This window comes from Oncorhynchus tshawytscha, linkage group LG14, assembly GCF_018296145.1.
Source record: "Oncorhynchus tshawytscha isolate Ot180627B linkage group LG14, Otsh_v2.0, whole genome shotgun sequence".
Classification (NCBI taxonomy): domain Eukaryota; kingdom Metazoa; phylum Chordata; class Actinopteri; order Salmoniformes; family Salmonidae; genus Oncorhynchus; species Oncorhynchus tshawytscha.
Window position 1 is genome coordinate 30,709,649 of NC_056442.1, and position 19,165 is coordinate 30,728,813.

At 46.2% G+C, this 19,165-nt stretch overlaps 1 protein-coding gene across 1 annotated transcript; it reads right to left on the bottom strand.

Annotated features, from left to right (window-relative positions):
- Positions 1 to 468: 468 nt before the first annotated feature.
- On the bottom strand, positions 469 to 13,287 carry LOC112267000 (glycerophosphodiester phosphodiesterase domain-containing protein 5). Its single transcript, XM_042296560.1, has 17 exons — positions 13,229 to 13,287; positions 10,480 to 10,527; positions 10,085 to 10,190; positions 8,322 to 8,425; positions 6,857 to 6,950; positions 6,121 to 6,180; positions 5,913 to 6,011; positions 5,680 to 5,773; positions 4,732 to 4,877; positions 4,024 to 4,106; positions 3,221 to 3,371; positions 2,888 to 3,106; positions 2,553 to 2,710; positions 2,326 to 2,470; positions 1,750 to 1,832; positions 1,537 to 1,616; positions 469 to 1,166 (listed from the first exon to the last, which is right to left on the bottom strand). Exons 1-17 carry the CDS (start codon positions 13,285 to 13,287, stop codon positions 1,072 to 1,074), a joined length of 1,824 nt encoding a protein of 607 aa, XP_042152494.1. The 3' UTR covers positions 469 to 1,071.
- Positions 13,288 to 19,165: the final 5,878 nt, after the last annotated feature.

The window sequence follows — 19,165 nt, forward strand, 5'->3', positions numbered from 1 at the left end:
TGGACCTTGGATGGCATAGGCCCACCCACTTGGTAGCCAGGCCCAGTCAATCAGAATTAGTTGTTACAGACAAATACTCCTCACCACCCCTCACTCCAAACCCATCTCATATGATCTCACCGGTGAAGAAGCCAGATGTGTAGATCCTGGGCTGACGTGGTTTCACGTGGTCTGCGGTTGTGAGTCCGCAGACCACATGCGTTTATGGTAGAAAAATGTACATAACATTTTCTGGTGAACATTCCTGCAGTCAGCATGCCAATTGCACGCTCCCTCAAAACTTGAGACATATGTGGCATTGTGTTGTGTGACAAAACGGCACATTTTAAAGTGGCCTTTTATTGTCCGCAGCACAAGGTGCACCTCGAGAAGCTGTTAAATCAGCTTCTTGACATGCTACACCTGTCAGGTAGATGGATTATCTTGGTAAGTGAGGAAATGCTCACTTACAGGGATGAAATAAGCTTTTTGTGCATATAGAACATTTCAGGGATTTTTTATTTCAGCTCATGAAATATGGGACTAACACTTTACATGTTGCGTTTATATTTTTTGTTCAGTGTATATTTCATATTTCAGCAATTCAGTTCTGCAGTTCCAGTGGTCACCAGAGGGGGTGTGAATGAGCTGGTCAAGTGAGGACAAAGGAACAACAGTCTTAATCAGGATTATCAAAATACTGGCTTATCTTTCACATTACATCAGCCTCTTCCTCTTTTTACACATTCAGTTCATCCTCTTCTCTTGTTTTCCTTCCCATTTCCCTATGCTCATTCTTGTGCGGTCACACTTTGTGTGTGCGTGACTGGGTGAGTGTCTGTGTGCATGTGTGTTACTCCTCTGTGATGGTGTGGAGGGTACTGGGGGTCCGTAGTTCCGTTCGGACATTCCCACTGGAGATGGACCAGACGTCGCTGAGCTCTGCTGGGCAAAGGTTAAGGGTTAGAGGTCAGGGGTGTGGTAGTTGGAGTTCAGGTGAGGGGTTGGTGCAGGGTTCATGTGTGGGTTGAAGTCCAAAGATTTGGGGTTTGGGAATGGTTCATGGGAGGTTCATTGGTTCATGAGTTGAGTTCATGGGTTGAGGTCCAGAGGGAGAGAGATGAGGGCTCTAGTAGGAGACTCTGAGTGGAAGGGATTCCATCGACCCCACCCTGACTCCACAGGATCTGAGGCACAGACGGAACACAGAATAATGTATGGTTCACCGGTATTCCGAGTAAAAGCTCAAATCATCCCCGAGGTGCACGGATGTACACTGCGTTAAAAATGCACTAACATACTGCCTCTGATGAAACAGGCTTTTTAATATTATGAGTCCAATAAACTAGAGGGTTAGAACAGCACTGGCATTGAGCAGAGATACTTTCAGAATTTGAATTGAATGTAAGAAACTACCAGCTATTCCAGCTCATAGACTGTACAGTTTATGCAAGAGATTAAAATGTTGGTGCGCCTGTGTGTTCCACACAAGTAGAAGATTAGTCCAGTGGGAGAGGGCCATAGTGATGTACAGTATGACATTGTTGTTGTCCTTACCAGTCCTGAACTTGCTATAAGGCCCGGTCTCGTGTGTCTGTCGACTGCCTGACCAGAATTGTAGGCCTCGCTCACGCCACCTGTAGGACAGGGAGAGACACACACACACACACTTTCACCTTACAGACATACCTTTATCTAACTAACCCATTATATTTTGTAATCGCCTCAGTCACACACTTTTGAAATGTATGCAGAAACGTGTGAACTCACCAGTGGAATATGAAGACACAGACGATAAGAACAGCAGAGACCAGGTCAGTCAGAATCCATATCACACTATACTGCTCTGGAGTCTGTAGGGAAACATGTGAAGACATTAGTGTGTGTTGGTGTTCATCACCATATGGAGAAGCGATGTGTGCGTGAGTCTCACCACAAGGAGCAGCGGTGTGTGTCTCACCACAAGGAGCAGCGGGGTGTGTGAGTCTCACCACAAGGAGCAGCGGGGTGTGTGTGTGTCTCACCACAAGGAGCAGCGGTGTGTGTGTGTGTCTCACCACAAGGAGCAGCGGTGTGTGTGTGAGTCTCACCACAAGGAGCAGCGGTGTGTGTGTGAGTCTCACCACAAGGAGCAGCGGTGTGTGTGTGAGTCTCACCACAAGGAGCAGCGGTGTGTGTGTGAGTCTCACCACAAGGAGCAGCGGTGTGTGTCTCACCACAAGGAGCAGCGGGGTGTGTGAGTCTCACCACAAGGAGCAGCGGTGTGTGTGTGTCTCACCACAAGGAGCAGCGGTGTGTGTGAGTCTCACCACAAGGAGCAGCGGTGTGTGTGTGTGTGTGTCTCACCACAAGGAGCAGCGGTGTGTGTATATCTCTCAGCAGCATGTTGTTGGTGGTAACAGAGGATGCTCCACTGCACCAGGCCAGAGAGTAGAGCCACGGCTGGTTCACTACATACAGGTTCACACTGATGTTCACCGACCTGTACTTACTGAAACACAAAACCCACATACATACATAGTGTGTGAGCAGAGAGACATTTTCTACTACATCATGTGTGTGTGGGAGTGTACCTGACGTGTTGCAGAGACATGGTGCTGTAATGCAGGTTGAGGGTTGTGATGTGGTTGTCCTGTAGTTCCTGAATAGAGGCAGTCTGTCCGGCTGTCTGTTGCAGCTCTGGATCCACCTGCTGTATCTCCCATCTCTGATCTGATGGCAGCCACAGCACCTACACACACACACACACACACACACACACACACACACACACACACACACACTATTAAAAAAGGCTGCACCTTATAAGAGCAGGGAGACACCATTGAATGGCAGCAGGCCTTTCTAACATGGTCCTTTGAGTCAAAGGTAGGAACTACCACGGTGACCCCCCCCCATCCACACGTGCCTGGCTGGAGTTGATGTGTGTGTGTATGAGGTCCAGGGTGATGTTGAGGTAGTTGTCTCTGTAAGGGTGTCCAGGAGGAGGTTGTCTCAGGTCAAACAGCACTGTCCTGCCCGCCCGATTCGCTACGTCCAGAACTTCATCCAGGGAGGGAACCATCTGATTGGCAGCTAGCTCTCGCTGCTCTGGTGACAGAGAGAACACCGTGCCAAACGGATCCCACTGGGAAGGGGGTGGAGAGAGAGAGAGGGTGATGGTTAAAAGAGGTCTTTAATACAGTTACTAACTAACCCATGGTGCTAAAGTCAGCTACTGTGTGTGTGTGCGTGTCCTTACAGAGAGGAACCAGGCCCCAGCGTTGAGCTGCTGTACATCAGACCAGGTGAACAGGGCAGCAGGTGTGTGTGTTCTGTTAGGAAACACCTCCTCTACGTTAGTGGTCCTCTGCAGGGTGAGGTCATGCATCACAAACGGAACGCCATCAGCACTAGGAGAGAGGGAGGGGAGAGAGGGGGGAGATTATTGTCCTGGCGTTCACATGTTCAAGACAAACATGTGGCAGGTCTCAGGTGAAGCTACCCTAGGTCTGCTAGCTATAGTCCTGCTACCAGGCCTGAGCTCAAATACTATTTAAAATCTTTCAAATACTTTGAGCGTTTGCTTTAGCCTGCCTGGAGTGCCTGATGGGCCAGGTTTGCAGTTTTGCAACTATTCTATTGGTTCCATTACACCAGGCAAACTCCATTACACCCTGGCCCCTTCTCTTTCTCTCAAGCCCAGCTAAAGTATCTGATATTATTAGAAATAGTATTTGAACCCAGGGCTGCATGCTACATGCTAATGCTAAAAGACACATAGGCTAGCAGGCCTGGACAAGAGTATTAACCGCTAACTGGATTAGCTAGGATGCAATCACATTAACTGGGAGGAGTGGAAGGATGCTAACGCTAATGTCTGATCTCTAGGATTATTACAAGGCGAGCCAGGACAGGACAGGGCAGGACATGGGTCAAGGCTAGCCAGGACACAGGGCTATTACATGGATCAGAAGGGGACAGACAGACAAGACAGTCAAGACAAGATAGACAGACAAACGGACAAACAATCCAAGACAGACAGACTGACAGTGTGGTGTGTACCTTATAGTGACGTCAGTCTCAAACCCGTCCACTCCAGCCTCCACTGCACTCTCAAAAGACATTAGAGTATTCTCTGGGGCAAGCTGTTAGAGGTCAGACATGCATGAGAACAAACACATACATACATATACACACACACACACACACACACACACACACACACACACACACATACACACAAAGGCATCAACAACACAGTGCCAAGTACATTTTCCAGTGTCAGACTTTATTTTAATCAGGAACTCTCTCTAACTGACTCTCTAACGTAACATGAGGCCAGAGCCTCTGTGTTAAAAGTTATGTGACTGGATTTACCTGTATATTGTATGTCGTAGTATTGATAGATAGTGATGTTATTGATATATATTTATAATGATGTTATTGAAAGATCGTGATAATTAAGTTATTGATAGATAGTGATAATATTGATATTGAAGTTATTGATAGATAGTTATAATAGTGATAATGATGTTATTGATAGATATAATATTGATAATGAAGTTATTGATAGATAGGGATCATGTTGATAATCATGTTGTGCCATGGTTGTACCATGGGAGCTTCCCTGTGTCATCTTACTGTTTACTGCAAGTGGTACTATTGATATATAGGGATAATATTGATAATGTATGATAGCTGCTCTGGGTGCTACTGAATCATTGAGTAGTATGAAGCTGTGATGATAGATGTATGATAGGTTGGTCCTACCATGGGAGCTCCTCTGTGTCCGAGGAGTGTTGGTTTTGGCCCCAGGGTTCCAGCTTCTCTGATGCAGGGAGAATACATGGCCAGAGGAACCAGGTACAGACTGAACAATGCACTCATGTACACACCCAACAGACACACTTGATGCACTTGAGAGAGACAGAGAGAGAGAGAATATATTTCAAAACAACCTCATACTGGAACAAGTCTAGCAGGTCCAGTGTTCTAATTCTAGAGTTATACAAGTCTTAATGATGAAATCAGAGCTTAAAGGGGAAATCTGTGATTTCTAGATCCATATATTTTTTACCCATTGATTGCTTGAAGAATTTATAAATGCCTCATGAATTTATAAACGCTTGGTCTATGAATGTAATGAGTGGTTACATTTCTCCAGCCCCATCCTTTAGATGTTTACCAAAATAGGTGGCGGGTAGGTGCTTTGTTATTGTGTGAACTGCAGATTGCCCCTTTAATCAGACTACTATACACCTGACAGGGCTCTAGGTGTGTGTGTGTGTCATTATCCTCCACAGAGAGGCCAGACATGAGTCAGCTAGTGCACCTACAGCTTCACGTCACCACGACGACTCAGAACAGTGACCATGGAGATGACAGAGAAACAAGAGAGAGCGAGCGAGAGGAGGAAGGACAAAGAGACAGAGAGAGGGTGAAAGACAGTGTGCGTAACGCCAGTGTCTATGCAGGCTTTTATAACTCTGAAAAGTTCCCACTCAGTCTCAGTCAATAGAGGTTGCCTTCCTCTGCTCAGACGTTGCATACATCAATCAATGGTTGCATGCCACATCATTGACCGTGCAGTTGGGCACTAGGTTGCTATAACATACTGTACATGTAGATGTGATTAGCTGATACGTACAATACCTGTCCAGGCTTTGAAACACGACCAGAACCTGGACTTATTTTACAGCAGCCAAACGGAGCACTTACCTCTCTTGTTCATACGAAAAAAGTGCAGCGCAATTGGCCAGGACAGGAGAGTCATCAATAAAACCCCGCCTACCTGAAGAAAGGGGGCTGTGACCTAGCCAATCAGGAGGGGGATAGAGAAAGGGAGGGAGAGAAAGGTTCATATCACAATGCAGACAGCTGAACATACACATTTCACATTGTTGCTTTGGGTTGCTTGATGTGATTGGTCTGTGACAGCTAGACTGGCCAACCTGCAGGGAGAGGAGAAGGGTCTTCCACTCTTTACTCCACACCTCAGAGAGAACGGCCGTGGCACTGACAGAGAACGCCATGGTCACCACGATCCCCATCTAACACAGAAAAATAACAAAGGACTAATCAACATGGGTCATCCTGATCTGTCTGTGCTGCTTCACAGAGGTTGAATGTGTGCTGTACTACATGGATGATAGGAGATACCTTGTGACTCCAGTGAAGGTACAACCTCTGACCCTCAGACAGTAAACACACTGCTAGTACCTGCAAGACAACAACAGAGAGACGTAGATTAACAGAGCAGCAGTAGTACTGTTGTATAGTAATGTAGTAGTACTGAAGAGAGAAGGGGTAGTACAGGTTTATAGTAATGTAGTAGTACTGAAGAGAGCAGGAGTAGTACAGTTGTATAGTAATGTAGTAGCACTGAAGAGAGCAGGAGTAGTACAGTTGTATAGTAATGTAGTAGTACTGAAGACAGCAGCAGTAGTACTGTTGTATAGTAATGTAGTAGTACTGAAGAGAGAAGGGGTAGTACAGGTTTATAGTAATGTAGTAGTACTGAAGAGAGCAGGAGTAGTACAGTTGTATAGTAATGTAGTAGCACTGAAGAGAGCAGGAGTAGTACAGTTGTATAGTAATGTAGTAGCACTGAAGAGAGCAGCGGTAGTACAGTTGTATAGTAATGTAGTAGTACTGAAGACAGCATCAGTAGTAGTATAGTGATAGTACTATAGTTGTCACTAGCAACAGCAATAGTATAGTAGTAATAATATTATAGTAATAGTAGTAATATAAGTATAGTAGTATTACTAGTTCTCACCAGTAGCAGAGAGATGTAGGTTAAATGAGCAGCAGTAGTAGTATAGTAGTAGTAATAGTACAGTAATATCAGTAGTATAAGTATAGCAGTATTTATAGTAGTAGTACTAGTTCTTACCAGCAGCAGAGAGATGTAGGTGAACAGAGCAGCAGCAACAACCAGCAGCACCAGAGACCAGGGGAACCAGAATCCCAGAGTCTCAAATTTAAACCTGCAATGCAAACATATAAACTCAATCCAAATAACTTCCCAGATATTTCCCATGTTTGTTCAATGAACGATAAACAATTAATGAACATGCACCTGTGGAACGGCCGTTAAGACACTAACAGCTTACAGGCGGTAGGTAATTAAGGTCACAGTTATGAAAACGTAGGACACTAAAGAGGCCTTTCTACTGACTCTGAAAAACACTAAAAGAAAGATTCCCAGGGTCCCTGCTCATCTGCGTGAATGTGCCTTAGGCATGCTGCAAGGAGGCATGAGGACTGCAGATGTGGCCAGGGCTTTAAATTGCAATGTCCGTACTGTGAGACACCTGATCGTCCTCGCAGTGGCAGACCACGTGTAACAACACCTGCACAGGATCAGTACATCCGAACATCACACCTGTAGGACAGGTACAGGATGGCAACAACTGCCAGAGTTACACCAGGAACGCACAATCCCTCCATCAGCGCTCACACTGTCCACAATAGGCTGAGAGAGGCTGGACTGAGTGATTGTAGGCCTGCTGTAAGGCAGGTCCTCACCAGACATCACCGGCAACAACGTCGCCTATGGGCAAAAACCCACTGTCGCTGGACCAGACAGCACTGGCAAAAAGTGCTCTTCACTGACGAGTCGTGGTTTTGTCTCACCAGGGGTGATGGTCGGATTTGCGTTTATCGTTGAAGGAATGAGCGTTACACCGAGGACTGTACTCTGGAGCGGGATCGATTTGGAGGTGGAGGGTCCGTCATGGTCTGGGGCGGTGTGTCACAGCATCATCAAACTGATCTTGTTGTTGTTGCAGGCAATCTCAACACTGTGCGTTACAGGGAAGACATCCTCCTCCCTCATGTGGTACCCTTCCTGCAGGCTCATCCTGGCATGACCCTCCAGCATGACAATGCCACCAGCCATACTGCTCATTCTGTGCGTGATTTCCTGCAAGACAGGAATGTCAGTGTTCTGCTATGGCCAGCGAAGAGCTCGGATCTCAATCCCATTGAGCACGTCTGTGACCTGTTGCATCGGAGGGTGAGGGCTAGAGCCATTCCCCCCCAGAAATGTCCGGGAACTTGCAGGTGCCTTGGTGGAAGAGTGAGGTAACATCTCACAGCAAGAACTGGCAAATCTGGTGCAGTCAATGAGGAGGAGATGCACTGCAGTACTTAATGCAGCTGGTGGCCACACCAGATACTGACTGTTACTTTTGATTTTGAGCCCCCCTTTGTTCAGGGACACATTTATTCCATTTCGGTTAGTCACATGTCTGTGGAACTTGTTCAGTTTATGTCTCAGTTTGTGTGTGTGTGTGTGTGTGGTGTGTTTGTGTGTTGTGCGCTGGTGTATGTATGTGTGTGTGTGTGTGACCCACCAGTCAAAGTCATTGTAATCGTTGTGAGCCTGGCTCCAGAAGTAGAGGAACAGAGAGGAGAGGAGGAAGGTCAGGACCAGGAAAACCACGCTCCCACACTCCACCTGGAGGAGAGAGAGAAGGAAGGTCAGGACCAGGAAAACCACGCTCCCACACTCCACCTGGAGGAGAGAGAGGAGGAAGGTCAGGACCAGGAAAACCACGCTCCCACACTCCACCTGGAGGAGAGAGAGGAGGAAGGTCAGGACCAGGAAAACCACGCTCCCACACTCCACCTGGAGGAGAGAGAGGAGGAAGATCAGGACCAGGAAAACCACATTCCCACACTCCACCTGGAGGAGAGAGAGGAGGAAGGTCAGGACCAGGAAAACCACGCTCCCACACTCCACCTGGAGGAGAGAGAGGAGGAAGGTCAGGACCAAGAAAACCACGCTCCCACACTCCACCTGGAGGAGAGAGAGGAGGAAGGTCAGGACCAGGAAAACCACGCTCCCACACTCCACCTGGAGGAGAGAGAGGAGGAAGGTCAGGACCAGGAAAACCACGCTCCCACACTCCACCTGGAGGAGAGAGAGAAGGAAGGTCAGGACCAGGAAAACCACGCTCCCACACTCCGCCAGGAGGAGAGAGAGGAGGAAGGTCAGGACCAGGAAAACCACGCTCCCATACTCCACCTGGAGGAGAGAGAGGAGGAAGGTCAGGACCAGGAAAACCACGCTCCCACACTCCACCTGGAGGAGAGAGAGAAGGAAGGTCCGGACCAGGACCAGGAAAACCACGCTCCCACACTCCACCTGGAGGAGAGAGAGGAGGAAGGTCAGGACCAGGAAAACCACGCTCCCACACTCCACCAGGAGGAGAGAGGGGAGGAAGGTCAGGATCAGAAAAACCACGCTCCCATACTCCACCTGGAGGAGAGAGAGGAGGAAGGTCAGGACCAGGAAAACCACGCTCCCACACTCCACCTGGAGGAGAGAGAGGAGGAAGGTCAGGACCAGGAAAACTACGCTCCCACACTCCACCTGGAGGAGAGAGAGATGGGGGAGAGGGTGAGGGAGGGTGGAGGGAGGGAGGGAGGGAAGGAGAGGGAGGGGGGTTGAGGGAGAGAGGGGGGTGTCAGTGAGAGTGAGAGTGAGAGCGAGGGAGTCAGAGAAAGAGTGTAATTTTTCCTGTAAAGACATGGTTCAGTAAAATGACAAACACATTGCAGTATGTCAGCAGAGAGAGAATGATTGACATTGGGAAAAGATGATGATGATGATGTAAATATGCTAGCTAGCTAGTTAGCTAAGCTGTCAAAACAAAATAGTTGTTACTTGATTTGAGTTTGTTCTGCTGCTAACATCTGCCTCTTACTAACAAGCAGTCGAATTGCTCCATTTCCCGCCTGGCGCACAGTGGTCACTGCATGCAAGTCAGACAGGAGTGCGCTCTAAGAGTGGGAAGGCAGTGAAGGAGGTATTTTCTCAGATTCAAGAGTTTATGAAATTAGCTATTTTGATGTTACAATTCAAATTTCAACAACAGAACGAAAAAGTAGGCTACATCCACATGTAGACTGCAAGGACACTTTTTCATGAGAGGACACTGGTTGAGCCCTATCTGTGCACGTGTCTGAGTCTGAGTCTGTGTGTGTGTGTGTGTGTGCGCGTGCGTGCGTGCGTGCGTGCGAGCGAGCGAGCGAGCTTCTGTGTGTGTGTGTGTGTGTGTGTGTGTGTGCATGCGTGCGTGCGAGCGAGCGAGATTCTGTGTGTATAGCCTACCCTGCTGCAGCAGCTCTCCCCGGGCTGTGACTTGGCCCTCTGGTAGCGTCTCCATTGACAGCCGTATAGACCAGCCAGACATGACACAAACGGCTGGTGCTCATACCTAGATAAAAGCACAATAATACTACAATATAATGCAATATACAAGAATATACTACAATAATACTATAATATAATGCAATATACAAGAATATACTACAATAATACTATAATATAATGCAATATACAAGAATATACTACAATAATACTATAATATCACTTGAGAACAACACACTATAATTCTATAACAATACTATTATACCTGTTAACGACAGGTTATACTATAGTACTGTATCATCTATCATTTAGAATGGAATCTTCTACACAAGACAACACACAGACTAGTAGTTTACCTTTGCAGCAGCTGCCGCCGCACCACCTTTAGCTTCCCCAGCTTCAGACTGGACACAGACCCTCACCCACAGCCTCAGCCACAGCCCCTCATCACAGAGAGAGAAGGAAAGGAGGGGGGAGAGAGGGGAAGAGAGACAGAAAGGAGGGGGAGAGAGGGGAAGAGAGACAGAAAGGAGGGGGAGAGAGGGGAAGAGAGACAGAAAGGAAGGAAGGGAAGGAGAGAGAGACAGACGGAACAGGAAAGATGGAATGGTTCTTTCTTTGGTCCCAGTAGTTTATTCGGTATTGGAGGAGAGCTGCGGAATGAGATAGAGATAGAGATAGAGAGAGAGAGAGAGAGAGAGAGAGAGAGAGAGAGAGAGAGAGAGAGAGAGAGAGAGAGAGAGAGAGAGAGAGAGAGAGAGAGAGAGAGAGAGAGAGAGAGAGAGAGAGAGAGAGAGAGAGAGAGAGAGAGAGAGAGAGAGAGAGAGAGAGAGAGAGAGAGAGAGAGAGAGAGAGAGAGAGAGAGAGAGAGATGGGAGCTTAAAGGGGCCATATTTGTACATCAATTTTTGGACTTGAAAAGGTATGATATTTACCAATTTATTTCTTGAAGAATTTATAAATGCCTTATGAGTTTAATTCAACTGTTGTACCCCATCACAACCCAAAACATAAGCATAGAGAGACTTTAGTAGATGATGCAGGCAATTCATAAGTTTACCAACAGACCAGGATTTACCAGAGGAAAGCTAGTAGACCTAGGGCTAGATTCAATCCAATTTCCCCTTTCAGCTATGAACCTTTTCAAGGCTACGTATCCGCATTTGGAAAACCGCATTCACAGTACAAGCTGCATATGCTGAATACACTGGAAATGAATTACCTTTAAATGTCAAGAGCCATCACGATCTCCCATGGTCCGATTTGAATCTAGGCCCTACTGTATCTTTGGACACATCCAAAATGGCCTCCCTTCTCCAGCCCTGAGCTCCATCCATCAACACTGAGCTCCATCCATCAACACTGAGCTGCATCCAGCTCCTTTTTAAACACTAACATACTGTATCTAGTCTACTTAAAACCAGGTCACCGAACAAACATCTACAGCACTCTACACTGATCTAATATTCCATCTACAGCTCTCTACACTAGCTCCACTGATCTGATATTCCATCTACAGCACTCTACACTGTCTCCACTGATCTAATATTCCATCTACAGCACTCTACACTGTCTCCACTGATCTAATATTCAATCTACAGCACTCTACACTGTCTCCACTGATCTAATATTCCATCTACAGCACTCTACACTGTCTTCACTGATCTAATATTCCACCTACAGCACTCTACACTGTCTCAACTGATCTAATATTCCATCTACAGCACTCTACACTGTCTCCACTGATCTAATATTCCATCTACAGCACTCTACACTGTTTCCACTGATCTAACACCCCATCTACAGCACTCTACACTGTCTCCACTGATCTAATATTCCATCTACAGCACTCTACACTGTTTCCACTGATCTAACACCCCATCTACAGCACTCTACACTGTCTCCACTGATCAAATATTCCATCTACAGCACTCTACACTGTCTCCACTGATCTAATATTCCACCTACAGCACTCTACACTGTCTCCACTGATCTAATATTCCACCTACAGCACTCTACACTGTCTCCACTGATCTAATATTCCATCTACAGCACTCTACACTGTCTCCACTGATCTAATATTCAATTTACAGCACTCTACACTGTCTCCACTGATCTAATATTCCACCTACAGCTCTCTACACTGTCTCCACTGATCTAATATTCCACCTACAGCACTCTACTCTGTCTCCACTGATCTAATATTCCATCTACAGCACTCTACACTGTCTCCACTGATCTAATATTCCATCTACTGCACTCTACACTGTCTCCATTGATCTAACACCCCTTCTACAGCACTCTATACTGTCTCCACTGATCTAATATTCCATCTACAGCACTCTACACTGTCTCCACTGATCTAACACCCCATCTACAGCACTATACACTGTCTCCACGGATCTAACACCCCATCTACAGCACTATACACTGTCTCCACTGATCTAACACTCCATCCTGTACACTGACCTAAGACCTGAAGGTAGTTAGTGAGAGAGAGGGGTGGGGGAAGGAGGAAGGGAGAGAGGGGGTACTCATCTTCCGGTTAGAGTGGATAGGATAGAAGATATTAAGACTAGGGAAAGAGATGAGGGTAAATATAGGAGAGCTGAAGGCCTACTACCTATCAGACAAACAATCAACCAATCAGGTAGGCTACCCAAACAGGTCTCCCCCACAGAACACAAACTATCTACCTTCTTCACTCTATTTGTTTTCATTTTGGACATTTAGCTTAAAGTTAGGCGATTCAAATATAGCTTACGAAAGTTCTATCAGGAAGGCTGCACTGAATTCTTCTTTAACTGCATCCAGTTAGCATAACATCATTCACTGCTGTTTCCTATTCTACGGGCATACCGGGAATGAATACAAACATATCATCAGCATAGCGACTGGTTTCTTCTCTTCTTTCCTACTAGCCACGTGTGGAATATCATTCACCTATTAACCTTACAGCCTATAAGCACAGCACAATAATGAACATTCCTCATGCTTGCTGTTTAACCTATTGGCTCTCTCTTGCAATTATTACCTTCCTCTCTCTCAACCAATGGGCGTAAATCTTGGGATGTTTTGTATGTCAATTTACCCATGTTCTCTCACTTGCAGTTTTTCAGCAACAGCTTTCGACCACCATCCATCTCCCCGCCACCACCAGCCATAATAACCTTAAGGCCCGTAAATAGAACTCCTTTCCCCCAGTGGGGGTTTCGATGCCAGTAGTTACGCGTAGGGCTACCTGCCATCACATCATCTGGCTCCGAGGATCTTCCCTCGAAGACGAGGCCAATCCCCAAACTATTTAATCAAATGTCTTATTGCATTCCATCTTTGTTGGTCTTTCAGTTAAGCCTGTACTTGTGGAGGAAATGATTGAATTACCTACTATGTTGTTTAATTACACATACTATGCTGTTACTTGTCCATTGTTATATTGTTATATTATATAGTATTTTGCTGATACAGGCTTGTCTTGTGTGACTTACTCATAAGTCTGGGTGTGCATATAAGAGCTGTTTAGGTGCGACTGCAGTATGTGACATCTTGTTTTTAGATATGTGGAAACATGCAGGAATTAACAGACACGGGTGGCAAATTCAGCTATCTTAATCTGCACAGACAAGCTAAATCAGCTTTTACACACCATGTTCCCACCCTGTTTCCACCCATCTGCTAAACTGCCACGTAGACAAAACAAATGGTACTTTTTCTATAAATGGAGAGAGACAACGCTGTTCGTTGGGCTTTCCTAACGATGCACTGTTGAGTGGCTGTTATTGATTGCTTCATTTTTGCAAATCTTATAATAAAGTTATTTTGAAGAATACAGTCTCTCTCCTTTTGGTTAGAATTCCCACAACATATTCGATTGAACTAAGTTAAACACATCTATATAGGATTAAAAAGGCCTACCTCATCTGTACTGTAACACTAACCCACATCTGAACCACCATTAATCCAGGTTAATCGCATACACTGATCATATCTCTTTCACAGGACAGACCTACTCCCGTGACCTGGCACAGCATGTCTTTAAAACCTTTTAGGGATAGCCCTGTTTTTTTCCCCATTTTCGCCTAAAATGACATACCCAAATCTAACTGCCTGTAGCTCAGGCCCTGAAGCAAGGATATGCATATTCTTGGTACCATTTGAAAGTAATCACTTTGAAGTTTGTGGAAATGTGACTTGAATGTAGGAGAATATAACACAATAGATCTGGTAGAAGAAAATATCAAAAAAAAAATTCCCCCACCACCATCTTTGAAATGCAACAGAAAAGTCCCACGTCTGTAATTCCGATGGTGTCTACAAGACAGCCACAGTGTATGTGCAAAGTTTCAGATGGATAACTTGAAGTATGAGCGAAACACATGACATTTAGTGTGAAGTCACCCAGGTACATTTAGGCAAATCGTGAAGGTGCCATACCGGGTCAATGGATTAATGCTCTCTATGGTAAAAGAAAAAAAAAGAGATTTGATGTAAAAAGGAGAGAAAGAGACAGTGACTAAGCTGATCTGAAGTCCAGGTAAAGATTAGATTGAGGTTTATTGTCCTACAAGAGGAAATTCTTATAGTTCATTTCATTACACACACAAACCCCATAGAAACACAGCATGAAACAAACAGCAACAAACAGTCAGACATACTGTATATGGTAGGATGGGCTGGTGTTGTACCAGCAGCTATAGGATGCAAGGTCAATAAAACCCTGAGAGAACTGGACCAACAAAACCACTAACCCAGAAAGGACAGAGAGAGCGAGAAAAGAGATATGAAGGAAGATGTGATGTTTTGCTCATCATCTGCATGGATACAGTGGATGATGTTTCGATGTTTGTATTAATGTATCATTAATGCCAGTTGACTAGTAGAAGTAGAATGATTCTGTACTTTGTAGAGTAGCCTAAACCGTAGAATTAGACTGAGTAGAACAGACATGGAACCCCTGACCTTGTCAATGACTGGTAAACTCATACACTCACAATGCCTGAGCATGATGCATGACGTTGAAAGGGGATTCCCGTTCTACCCATTCTTATTGTTATATGGCCTACTATACACCATCTGCCCTGTACAGTAGGCTTAACAATGACCTTAGGCAAGGGCTACAGACAGTATGTGTGTGTCTATAAATAAACAGTGTTAAACTTAACAGTGACTCTCTGTTGTCTCCGTTGTTCATTCATTCTCTCCCAGCATCACCCCATAATCATCACCAGCTATACACCAGCACCAATAGGCCTCCCATCCAAGCTGAGCACCAATACACCAGGCACCGATACAAATCTTCAACCCAATACACCAGCACCAATCCCAGAATCAGTTGACCTACCCCAGCACCAAGACCTATCACAGCACCAATGCAATATCTAACCTAATACAGCAACCATGCTATTCGTGGACCGAGGGAGGGACGAGAGAGAGCGCGAGAGAGATATATGTAGGCTATGCTATGTACCCACATATTCCCGGGCTGTCACATACCCAACAGAATCAAAAAAGAGCGGACCCTGAAACAAACAGACCGTTAGATAGATCTGGTAAATCTAGAAATCTCCCGGTCAATTTAACGGTCTGGTCATTCCCTCCGTGTGTCGGTCACTCCGGAGACAATGACGGCTCTACACAGCAGCAGACGCAATCTATCAATCTTCATTCAATCAACTGTTATGATCAGAGTGTTCAATGGTCAACCTACAGCCTATTCATGAATACTAACAAATAGTCAGTCATCGTTTTATTGATCTATTTGTAGAATAGCCTAGTAAACTACTGTTTTACCGTGACAGTGTTGCAGTGGGTTGTCTCTAGCGCAAGAGAGGATGATCTGCCTTTAAATACATGGGACTCGTTAACTAATAACAAAACAAGAAAAAACAATAATCCTATTACCACCAGGCAAGAATATATTCCAGACTTACCGGACGGTGATTATAACAGCTACTCGTCCGTTGTTATTATGTTATTATTTTATCTGTCTGTTTATCCGTTTTTTTTTAAAGCACGCGATCTGCCTTGCCGCAGCCTCCTGCAGTCTGGTGGTGGTATAATAACAGCCGCGTCTGTCTCGCTCCAGAGAAAGAACCTTAGCACGAGAGAGAGAGAGAGAGAGAGAGAGAGAGAGAGAGAGAGAGAGAGAGAGAGAGAGAGAGAGAGAGAGAGAGAGAGAGAGAGAGAGAGAGAGAGAGAGAGAGACGGCCACTCCCACCTGTTGCTAACAGCACATGCATCTATAATTACACAGTAAGGACTAATGATCCAAATAGGCTGAAACTATTACGCTCGTTCTTTGGCAGCGAATGAAAAGGTTGTTGTTTGAAGCTCAGACTAGAGGGATGCAACATAACGAATTTAACCACACCGATTTTAAAGTGTTATAGTCTAGTTTATCATTATTTAGTAGCCTAGGCTAAAGTGTGTGGGTGCACCTCTAATCTTGGGCAGTGAAGCTCTTTGTAATCTGTAACACATTCATGTAATGACAATAGTACATGGGTGATGGAGAAGGCCAGAGGGGTTAAACCTCTGGCTTTTTCATCCAATGGATTTTGAGTAGGAGGCAATGAGTGAGGATGCAAGGAGTATGCAATTGAGATTCTCCCAGAGATTGAGGAATAGACAGAGACAGATAAACGAGGCAGTGAGAGGGGAAAAAAGGGGTAGAAATAAAGAGCTGGTGGGTTGCGACACAGACGCACACATACCCTTTGTCTAGCCAGGCAGATTAAGACTGTGGCAACAGTAATTACCAGTTGAATCAGTGTCTAGAGTCTTATTTCCCATTCAGATAAGAACCCCACCCAGAGGAGGAGAAACACGTACAATAACACTTTATATACACAGACCTAACCAGGGGTACACCCAACAGACCGAGACAGACAGACTCTCTCCATAATAGAGATTTGTCTCAGTCAAAATAAGACTTTTATAAGCATCATAATTATGTCTATAATACACAGGAAGAGAAGACTTCAATAACTATCGCCACCCTTATCTGAACTGGTCTGAACCAGTTCAACACTGTCTATCCCAGTTCTAAACCGGTCTAACCTCAGGTGGACTATAGTATTCTGGGGAATTGAAAAGATTTGAAGGTTGTCTAGCCTCTTCTCACAGCCGCAGGAGCGTGCAGAGCTCTAGAGGAGCGTGCAGAGCTCTAGAGGAGCATGCAGAGCACTAGAGGAGCGTGCAGAGCACTAGAGGAGCGTGTAGAGCACCAGAGGAGCGTGCAGAGCACTAGAGGAGCGTGTAGAGCACTAGAGGAGCGTGCAGAGCACTAGAGGAGCGTGTAGAGCACTAGAGGAGCGTGCAGAGCACTAGAGGAGCGTGCAGAGCACTAGAGGAGCGTGTAGAGCACCAGAGGAGTGTGCAGAGCACTAGACGAGCGTGCAGAGCACCAGAGGAGCGTGCAGAGCACTAGAGGAGCGTACAGAGCACTAGAGGAGCGTGCAGAGCACCAGAGGAGCGTGCAGAACACCAGAGGAGCGTACAGAGCACTAGAGGAGCGTGCAGAGCACCAGAGGAGCGTGCAGAACACCAGAGGAGCGTGTAGAGCTCTAGAGGAGCGTGCAGAGCACTAGAGGAGCGTGTAGAGCACTAGAGGAGCGTGTAGAGCTCTAGAGGAGCGTGCAGAGCACTAGAGGAGCGTGTAGAGCACTAGAGGAGCATGTAGAGCACTAGAGGAGCTTGTAAAGCACTAGAGGAGTGTGTAGAGCACTAGAGGAGCTTGTAAAGCATCAGAGGAGCGTGCAGAACACTAGAGGAGCGTGTAGAGCTCTAGAGGAGCGTGAGGAGCACTAGAGGAGCGTGTAGAGCACTAGAGGAGCGTGTAGAGCACTAGAGGAGCGTGCAGAGCACTAGAGGAGCGTGTAGAGCACTAGAGGAGCGTGTAGAGAACTAGAGGAGCGTGTAGAGCACTAGAGGAGCGTGCAGAACACCAGAGGAGCGTGTAGAGCTCTAGAGGAGCGTGCAGAGCACTAGAGGAGCTTGTAAAGCACTAGAGGAGCGTGTAGAGCACCAGAGGAGCGTGCAGAGCACTAGAGGAGCGTGTAGAGCACCAGAAGAGCGTGTAGAGCTCTAGAGGAGCATGTAGAGCACTAGAGGAGCGTGCAGAGCACTAGAGGAGCGTGCAGAGCACCAGAAGAGCGTGTAGAGCTCTAGAGGAGCGTGTAGAGCACTAGAGGAGCGTGTAGAGCACTAGAGGAGCTTGTAAAGCATCAGAGGAGCGTGCAGAGCACTAGAGGAGCGTGTAGAGCACTAGAGGAGCATGTAGAGCACTAGAGGAGCGTGCAGAGTACTAGAGGAGCGTGCAGAACACCAGAGGAGCGTGCAGAGCACCAGAGGAGCGTGTAGAGCACTAGAGGAGCGTGCAGAGCACTAGAGAAATGTGTAGAGCACCAGAGGAGCGTGTAGAGCACTAGAGGAGCGTGTAGAGCACCAGAGGAGCGTGTAGAGCACCAGAGGAGCGTGTAGAGCTCTAGAGGAGCGTGTAGAGCACTAGAGGAGCGTGTAGAGCACTAGAGGAGCGTGTAGAGCACTAGAGGAGCGTACAGAGCACTAGAGGAGCGTGTAGAGCTCTAGAGGAGCGTGTAGAGCACTAGAGGAGCGTGTAGAGCACTAGAGGAGCGTGTAGAGCACTAGAGGAGCATACAGAGCACTAGAGGAGCGTGTAGAGCACTAGAGGAGCGTGTAGAGCACTAGAGGAGCGTACAGAGCACTAGAGACTAGAGGTTGTCCAACTGTCTGCTAGAACTCTTCCACCGGTGAGACAGTTTAAGGCCGAGGGTAGTTAACGCTACATTTTAAAAACAGAACAAACCTCCTGGTAGAAAGTATACTTCTTATTGGTACCTTGGTATTCTTCAACTCCATCTGAATAAAGAAAAACACGTTGCTAAACAAAGAAAGCAGACAATATTTTTCTGGTTGTTTTAGTTGGGTTTTTATGCAGTTTTTTCACATGTAATGTACATACTCTCTTCAGAAGTTTGGGACTAGTACCAGTCCAACATTGTACCATACCGATTGTACTGG

What these genes read in the sequence shown, in the direction of transcription:
- LOC112267000 (XM_042296560.1), bottom strand. Translation starts at nt 13,287, where the DNA reads ATGGCTGGTGGTGGCGGGGAGATGGATGGTGGTCGAAAGCTGTTGCTG. An exon ending in GGGAGAGCTGCTGCAGCAGG is followed by an intron (nt 8,426 to 10,084) that starts GTAGGCTATACA and finishes TCTCTCCTCCAG; the next exon opens with GTGGAGTGTGGGAGCGTGGT. An exon ending in CTGGGGCCTGGTTCCTCTCT is followed by an intron (nt 3,107 to 3,220) that starts GTAAGGACACGC and finishes CCCCCTTCCCAG; the next exon opens with TGGGATCCGTTTGGCACGGT.